The sequence below is a fragment of the Salvelinus alpinus genome, chromosome 26 (assembly GCF_045679555.1).
Source record: "Salvelinus alpinus chromosome 26, SLU_Salpinus.1, whole genome shotgun sequence".
Lineage (NCBI taxonomy): Eukaryota > Metazoa > Chordata > Actinopteri > Salmoniformes > Salmonidae > Salvelinus > Salvelinus alpinus.
The window spans coordinates 40,557,835-40,566,619 of record NC_092111.1 but is presented as its reverse complement, the minus strand read 5'-3'; the positions used below and the strand labels follow the sequence as shown (position 1 = coordinate 40,566,619).

Below are 8,785 nucleotides of genomic sequence, written 5' to 3'. Positions count from 1 at the left end.
AATATCCTCCAAGATACAATGAAAATCCACAAAGTGGTAAGAACAACACGGAAAAAACAAACCTCAAAAGAATAATCAAAAAATAAACAAGAACAAAACCAGAGTACCTCAGGAAAATCCAACTAGAGAAATATATGTTCACAGCATGGCTGGGGCTGGGTGCAAACATACAAACACAGAGCAAAGAACTACGGAACACTAAGGGTTTAAATACCTACAAGGAAATGAGGCACAGGTGCAAATAATTACTAGAACAAGGGAAAAAACAAAAGGTTCAAAAAGGCGCAATGGGGGCATCTAGTGACCAAAACCTGAACAATCCTGGCCAAATCCTGACAGAATCCACCTTTCCAGAAACAAGTCTCTCACCGTTGCCACTTGCTATAGACCACCCTCTGCCCCCAGATGGTCCCCGCACACCATATGTGAATTGATTGCCCCCCATCTATCGTCAGAGCTCGTACTGTTAGGTGACCTAAACTGGCACATGCTTAACACCCCGGCCGTCCTACAATCTAAGCTAGATGCCCTCAATCTCACACAAATTATCAATGAACCTACCAGGTACAACCCCAAATCTGTAAACACGAGCACCCTCATAGATATACTCCTAACCAACCTGCCCTCCAAATACACCTCTGCTGTCTTCAACCAGGATCTCAGTGATCACTGTCTCATTGCCTGCGTCCGTAATGGGTCTGCGGTCAAACGACCACCCCTTCATCACTGTCAAACGCTCCCTAAAACACTTCAGCGAGCAGGCCTTTCTAATCGACCTGGCCCGGGTATCCTGGAAGGATATTGACCTCATTCCGTCAGTAGAGGATGCCTGGTTGCTTTTTAAAAGTACTTTCCTCACCATCTTAAATAAGTATGCCCCATTCAAAAAATGTAGAACCAGGAACAGATATAGCATTTGGTTCACTCCAGACCTGACTGCCCTTGACCAGCCAATGTTCTGAAAGAGCTGCAAAATCTGGACCCCTACAAATCAGCCGGGCTAGACAATATGGACCCCTACAAATCAGCCGGGCTAGACAATCTGGACCCCTACAAATCAGCCGGGCTAGACAATCTGGACCCCTACAAATCAGCCGGGCTAGACAATCTGGACCCCTACAAATCAGCCGGGCTAGACAATCTGGACCCCTTCAAATCAGCCGGGCTAGACAATCTGGACCCCTACAAATCAGCCGGGCTAGACAATCTGGACCCCTACAAATCAGCCGGGCTAGACAATCTGGACCCCTACAAATCAGCCGGGCTAGACAATCTGGACCCCTACAAATCAGCCGGGCTAGACAATCTGGACCCCTACAAATCAGCCGGGCTAGACAATCTGGACCCCTACAAATCAGCCGGGCTAGACAATCTGGACCCCTACAAATCAGCCGGGCTAGACAATCTGGACCCCTACAAATCAGCCGGGCTAGACAATCTGGACCCCTACAAATCAGCCGGGCTAGACAATCTGGACCCCTACAAATCAGCCGGGCTAGACAATCTGGACCCTCTCTTTCTAAAATTATCCGCCGCATGTGTTGCAACCCATACAACTCTCCTTCCGTTGCCTCCAACTGCTCTTAAATGCAAGTAAAACTAAATGCATGCTCTTCAAACGATCGCTGCCCGCACCTGCCCGCACGTCCACCATCACTACTCTGGACGGTTCTGACTTAGAATATGTGGACAACTACAAGTTCCTAGGTGTCTGGTTAGATTGTAAACTCTTCTTCCAGACTGACATTAAGCATCTCAAATCCAAAATTAAATCTAGAATTGGCTTCCTATATCGCAACAAAGCATCCTTCACTCATTCTGCCAAGCATACCCTCGTAAAACTGACTATCCTACCGATCCTTGACTTCGGACATGTCATTTACAAAATAGCCTCCAACACTCTACTCAGCAAACTGGATGCAGTCTATCACAGTGCCATCCGTTTTTTCACCAAAGCCCCATATACTACCCACCACTGCGACCTGTATGCTCTCGTTGGCTGGCCCTCGCTTCATATTCGTCGCCAAACCCACTGGCTCCAGGTCATCTATAAGTCTTTGCTCAGTAAAGCCCCGCCTTATCTCAGCTCACTGGTCAACATAGCAGCATCCACCGGTAGCACGCGCTCCAGCAGGTATATTCCACTGGTCAACCCCAAAGCCAATTCCTCGTTTGGCCGCCTTTCCTTCCAGTTCTCTGCTGCCAATGACTGGAACGAATTGCAAAGATCACTGAAGCTGGAGACTCATATCTCCCTCTCTAACTTCAACCACCAGCTGTCAGAGCAGCTCACAGATCACTGCACCTGTACATAGCCCATCTGTAAATAGCCCATCAAACTACCTCATCCCCATACTGTTATTTATTTATTTTGCTCCTTTGCACCCCAGTATCCCTACTGCAAACTCATCTTCTGCACATCTATCACTCATCAGTATTTAATTGCTAAATTGTAATTATTTCGCCACTATGGCCTATTTATTGCCTTACCTCCTTCATCTTACCTCATTTGCACACACTGTATATAGACTTTCTATTGTGTTATTGACTGTATGTTTGTTTATTCCATGTGTAACTCTGTGTTTGTGTCGCAGTGCTTTGCTTTATCTTGGCCAGGTCGCAGTTGTAAATGAGAACTTGTTCTCAACTAGCCTACCTGGTTAAATAAAGGTCAAATAAAAAAACAAAAAAACACACACACATATACACACACCATACGGATGCTGTGGCCTACTGATGACAGTATGTACCTAAATTAAGGATCACATCGTCTGTTGAACATTGTCTGTTGACAGAGGAGACCTCCATGAAGGATCACATCGTCTGTTGAACATCGTCTGTTGACAGTGGAGACCTTCATGAAGGATCACATCGTCTGTTGACAGAGGAGACCTCCATGAAGGATCACATCGTCTGTTGTGATCTTAGGCTTTGTTGTGGATTTGTTAGATATTACCTGGGGCCTGTTGCACAAAAGTAGAATTAAGACATCCGGGATAAATGACTCAGCTGAGCTCAATGAAGCCAAAACATGTGCGTCCAGGCTTAATTGGTTGCACAAAGACCAAGCCAGGATGAGCAGACACGGATTCATTAAGCCAGGTGAAACCAATCCTGGATAGGTGCGCGCTCACGGCTCACTCAAATAGACCCCGCCACAGATCACAGATTAACTGATTTACCATGGCAACTAGAGCCGCGTACTTTTCCCCGTCGGAAGCACAAATCCTCATGGAGGCATACGAGGAGGTAAAAGATATAATTAAGAAGAAAGGCAACACCGCCACAGTGATAAAGCAAAGAGAAAAAGCGTGGCAAAGTATTGCAGACCGCCTGAATGCGTAAGTAGTGCACAATTACACACTCACCGCTCCGCTGAAACATCACAATTACAATTCAAATATTTAATTCACATCTCCAAAAATGCAGTTGTACTGTAATTATGAAACGGTTAAATTTTTAATTGAAATGCACTGCAGATATGAGTGAAATTGTGTAAAGTAACTCCATCACACTGTATAAAGCTATGATACATTTTTTGATATTTTTACTGAAAACAAGACAAAAATACCAAGTAATTTTTTGCAGTGTGACTCCATTAAATGTGTGTGTGTGTGTGTAGATTAAACATGAACGGGCCAAAACGGACATGGCAGCAGGTCAAAATCAAATACAAGAACATTCTGCAGAATGGTATGGTCCCTGACTAATATTTAACAAAGCACAAGCATATATTGTACCCAGAAGGTGCCTGCTCACACATTGTCTGTACTGTTTTAGCAGTGAAAAAGAATACCCACAGACAAGGCACGGGTGGTGGGTCACCAAAGGCTGACCTTACCCCAGCAGAGGACATGGCCTTGGAGCTAAATAAAGGCAGGCCCGTCTTAGAGGGGATCCCTGGGGGGAAAGAGACGAGCATAGGTTCCTCCCAAGATGCCACCCGCTTCATTCAAGGTATGTCCTTCCATCTCTACATGGGATACAACCACATTCATATTGAATCAATTTGGACTGTCTGACTTTGGTTTACCTATTGCCTTGCAGTGTCTGGCAGCACTGTGTTCCTGTTAGAGCCACCAGCACAAGCACCAGACGATGCTGATCCAGTGAGTACTCCATCAAAGGCATACTGTAGGCCTGGCATGTCTTGTCTACTAGCTTCAATATGAATCCGATTAAATGTGATAGGGTGAAGGCCCCAGTGCAGCAGCAACAGCACATGATGGAGACGATGATGAGGAGGAGACCATCTCTCTGGATTCCAGAAGGCATGAGGTATCATGTTAAGACTGTGAAAGTACTATTTACTCTACAATGGTGAGGAGTCCTCATCAAAATCAAAAAATCTAATTTCTTTTACAGGACCCAGATGCTATACAGTGGGAAAACCAGCCTGGCAACATAGTGCGTATTAATAAAAGGACACCACATCCTGCCAAATTCCAGCTGCGCTAATTGTATTGTGTTCACAGAGCTCACAAGCTATCAGAAAGTTGTATGGCAACCACCTCCGGCGCCAAATAGAACTGGCAGACATAGACATTCAGTACAAGAAGAAAAAGATGGAAAATCTTGCACTGGAGTCCGAAATAAAAAAGAGGACAATTAGGAAACTGGACCTTGAAATAAAAAAACTTGAGAGGGAGGTGAGATATGCCTTCAATGTACACTGTATGCTAACTGTAACACAAATGTATTATTCATTATTTTTCTTTCCTCCCCCAGCTCCAAGAAGATGACACAGCTCAAAATAAAAATTAGGTATATTCTCGTAAAGTCAAGTGAGCCATGACATATGAGCTCTTATTGTGAGCACACAGGACGGTGGCATCTTTCTAAGGTTTTTTTTATTTTCCCAGCAATCAGTACAACCAAGTCATCGTTATAAGGCATCGCCCTCTTTTGCCCACCCCCCCAGCACCAGGTGTGGCCACTAGCCTATATGAAGGCCCAAAATTGTGTGTTCCTTTCTGCTCTGACAATGGCATGCCCATTCGTGCGAGATGTGGTGGATGAAGAAGCACTTGTGCTGAGGAGAGCCTTCAGGCGAGAAAGGGTCTTCAGGGACCGGTTGGACCCACTGGCCTTCCCTGATGACCATCTATATGAAAGATACAGGTTTTCTGCAGATGGCATCAGGTATCTATGCAGACTACTGGGTCCCAGGATTAAGCACCGCACTGCACGGAGCCATGCACTGAGTGTGGAGCAAATGGTTTGTGTGGCCTTGCGCTTTTTTGCTAGTGGAGCCTTCCTGTACTCAGTGGGGGATGCAGAACAGCTGAACAAGGCCACAATTTGCCGCACAATAAGGAGTGTGTGTCTGGCTATCAAAGCATTAGCAGATGTCTTCATCTCCTTCCCTGGCCACAGAAGACTCTGTGACATCAAAGAGGAGTTCTATAGGATTGCAGGTAAGAGGATCTACAAATTACAGGACAACTGTTAACACATAGTAGGATACTCATTACTTTGTGTGACAGGTTTCCCCAATGTCATTGGTGCAGTGGACTGCACACACATAAGGATAAAAGCCCCCTCAGGTGCCCATGAGGCCGATTTTGTGAATAGGAAATCCTTTCACAGCATTAATGTTCAGGTGAACATAACTTTTTGATATTGTCCATTGACGAACACTCTGCATTGCCAGTGATGTGCATTGATTGGTGTAATATTCCTCATCTTATGATTTCAGATGGTCTGCAATGCTGACTGTGTGATCAGCAATGTTGTGGCAAAATGGCCTGGCTCAGTCCATGACTCCAGAATCTTTCGGGCCTCTGAAATCTATCAGTGCCTATCACAAGGTAAGCCACACAACCCCTATTTTAACCATCATGGCTGTGTCAAGAATATCACTGTGTTTATGAGGTAGTAATGATGAGATTTTGTGTTGACAGGTGAATTCTCTGGTGTGTTGCTGGGAGACAGGGGGTATGGCTGCCAGCCTTTTCTCCTGACACCTTTCACAGACCCCCAGGAAGCCCAGCAGGCCTACAACCATGCCCATGCCAGGACCAGGGCCAGAGTTGAAATGACCTTTGGCCTCCTGAAGGCACGCTTTCACTGCCTTCACAAATTAAGGGTCAGCCCTGTTAGGGCATGTGATATTACTGTGGCTTGTGCTGTCCTCCACAATGTGGCCTGCCTGAGGAAGGAGAGGGCCCCCAGAGTGCCACCAGCCATGGACTGGGACAATCCGGCAATCTTCCCTGATGACGACAGTGGTCGGCTGCTGAGGGACCAATATGTGTTGAATTATTTTAGTTAGTATGTGTGCTTTCAATTTTGGTTAAATATGTCCTGCGGTGGCAGAGGAATTTGGGTTTTTTTGGGTTCGTTTTTTGACGAATTTGGCCTCTTGTGATGTTTGTGCGGTATACTGTGTGTAATACAAGGCTGCAGGGAGGCTACTGCATCCATTCATTTGTCTGTTCAGTTGATGTGTATGGATTTGTCCTGCATTTATTTTAGTGTGCAGACATGCAGGGTGTGTTATATACAGACCTTTGAATGTGTATGTATCATTTTGTATAATATGCTTGGATTCTGTGCTTTCCATCTTGTAGAGTCACTGTGACTTCAGTTTCGAAAGGAGCTGATGGTTTACCTGCTTTGTTTTGTCCTTATTCAATAAAGGAACATAATGTTACACATTGTGTTTTTATATTCATATGGAATGTGTATTTGTTTATATGACAGAGTACTAGGGCCACACTGAAGAAAAAGGATAAAGTCATAAATTTATGAGGCTGGTTCTTTCTGCAGAAAAGCTACATATTGTTTTTACAGTTTTGATACTTATGACAATGTGATACTTAATATTCTGGCACATCAGCATGTCTTTGTTTATGAAACCATACTGAAGTACAATTTCACGAAATGCCCCACATCTGTCATTTTAACAACTGTCCTCCTTTAAAACAACTGGTTACAATATTATGACTTGTGTTTTTTTCCCCTCTGTGGCCCTAATATTCTATCATTTTATATATAGCCTTATAGTCTATGGGAAACTGTAAATTATCTAATGATAGCAACATCATCTAAAAATCATTTTTTATCCAAAATCATTGAAATTAATGATCACAAACGTTTAAATAATAACAGTGGGTCTAGTTATATGTGATAACAATGTATAGTGAGCAGTGAAATAACTATTGGTTTCCATTTGTGGTGACTGCTGACTGACATTAGGGATGAGATTAAATAGATCCTGGAATTTAGCCTGGTCTGGAGCAGGCTAGCTCCACAGAATAAATCTCCATGGTAATTTATACCATAACATATCCTCCTGCCCCCTATCCATCTTTAGTGCAACCGGATTACGGATCAATTGAGCCAGGATCACCAAGATATCCTGGCTTAATCCCTTATCCTAGTTTTGTGCAACAGGCCCCTGTTAGATATTAGGCTTTGTTGTGGATTTGTTAGATATTAGGCTTTGTTGTGGATTTGTTAGATATTAGGCTTTGTTGTGGATTTGTTAGATATTAGGCTTTGTTGTGGATTTGTTAGATATTAGGCTTTGTTGTGGATTTGTTAGATATTAGGCTTTGTTGTGGATTTGTTAGATATTAGGCTTTGTTGTGGATTTGTTAGATATTAGGCTTTGTTGTGGATTTGTTAGATATTAGGCTTTGTTGTGGATTTGTTAGATATTACTTGTTAGATATTACTGCACTGTCGGATCTAGAAGCATTTTACTCCAATCGCAATAACATCTGCTAACCATGTGTATGTCACCAATAACATCTGCTAACCATGTGTATGTGACCAATAACATCTGCTAACCATGTGTATGTCACCAATAACATCTGCTAACCATGTGTATGTCACCAATAAAATTTGATTTGATAACGATGTTTTACATAAACAACTTTGGTCTATGCTCAACATGGTCTCAGTAGAATATGTTTAAAATAATGACATTAATCATTAGTGAGGTAGGTCTTTTATGCTTCGAAATGGAAATGTTTTCATAAGGTAGAGAAATGACAGAAGATGTGAATAGATGTGAATTTAAAACAGTTCATGAATTAGGCGACAAACATAAGTGTTTTTCCATGTTCTTGTAGATTTTGTTGTACGTTAGAATACACCCCTTGGACTATCGTGTTTGCACCAATGGCGGTCGAAACACACACGCACACGCATGCACGCACGCACGCACACACACACACACACACACACACAGAGAGAGATCCCAACAGTTCACACTAAATCTCACTCCATGTTTGTGCCTGAAGCAGTATTATTTACAGAGGGATGATCATATCCTCCCACACTAGAGACCTCATGTCAGCAGTTCTCTCCCATCTCTCCCTATTCTCTCCTCCTCCCTTCATTCTTTCTCTGCTCCCTCTCTCCCATCTCTCCCTATTCTCTCCTCCTCCCTTCATTCCTTCTCTACTCCCTCTCTCCTGGTTCCTCATTGAATCATTAACAACACAGTGTCTGTTTTTAGTTTTTCTTTCGTTTTAGCCTTCTCTTTTGTGTCTCTCTCTCTCTGAATTCAATTCAAGGGGCTTTATTGGCGTGGGAAACAAATGTTAACATTGCCAAAGCAAGTGAAATAATGAATAAACAAAAGTGAAATTAACAATAACAAGTGAACAGTAAATATTACAGTCACAGAAGTTCCAAAAGAATAGAGACGATCATATTATGGCTATGCACGGTGTTGCAAATAATTAAAGTACAAAATGGAAAATAAATGAACATAAATATGGGTAGTATTTACAACGGGATTTGTTCTTCACTGGTTGCCCTTTTCTTGTGG

General features: G+C 43.2%; 1 protein-coding gene across 3 annotated transcripts; it reads left to right on the top strand.

Moving 5' to 3' along the window:
* The first annotated feature begins 2,957 nt into the window (after positions 1–2,957).
* LOC139555310 (uncharacterized) lies at positions 2,958–6,676 on the top strand. Of its 3 annotated transcripts, none has more exons than XM_071369006.1 (10): positions 2,958–3,693; positions 3,781–3,957; positions 4,048–4,109; positions 4,192–4,278; positions 4,366–4,407; positions 4,476–4,649; positions 4,729–4,764; positions 4,863–5,417; positions 5,699–5,810; positions 5,904–6,676. In XM_071369006.1, exons 1-7 carry the CDS (start codon positions 3,603–3,605, stop codon positions 4,762–4,764), a joined length of 669 nt encoding a protein of 222 aa, XP_071225107.1. In that variant the 5' UTR covers positions 2,958–3,602; the 3' UTR covers positions 4,863–5,417; positions 5,699–5,810; positions 5,904–6,676. The 3 variants fall into 3 exon arrangements, with proteins under 3 accessions (XP_071225107.1, XP_071225108.1, XP_071225109.1); XM_071369007.1 differs by having other exon boundaries at positions 4,863–5,602; XM_071369008.1 differs by having other exon boundaries at positions 2,958–3,957.
* The last annotated feature ends 2,109 nt before the right edge of the window (positions 6,677–8,785 follow it).

Excerpts from the sequence above, each read along its gene's own strand:
- LOC139555310 (XM_071369006.1), top strand. The coding sequence starts at position 3,603 with ATGTGTGTGTGTGTGTGTAGATTAAACATGAACGGGCCAAAACGGACA. Across the intron at positions 4,110-4,191 it reads CACCAGACGATGCTGATCCA|GGTGAAGGCCCCAGTGCAGC; the intron begins GTGAGTACTCCA and ends TAAATGTGATAG. Across the intron at positions 4,408-4,475 it reads AAAACCAGCCTGGCAACATA|AGCTCACAAGCTATCAGAAA; the intron begins GTGCGTATTAAT and ends TTGTGTTCACAG.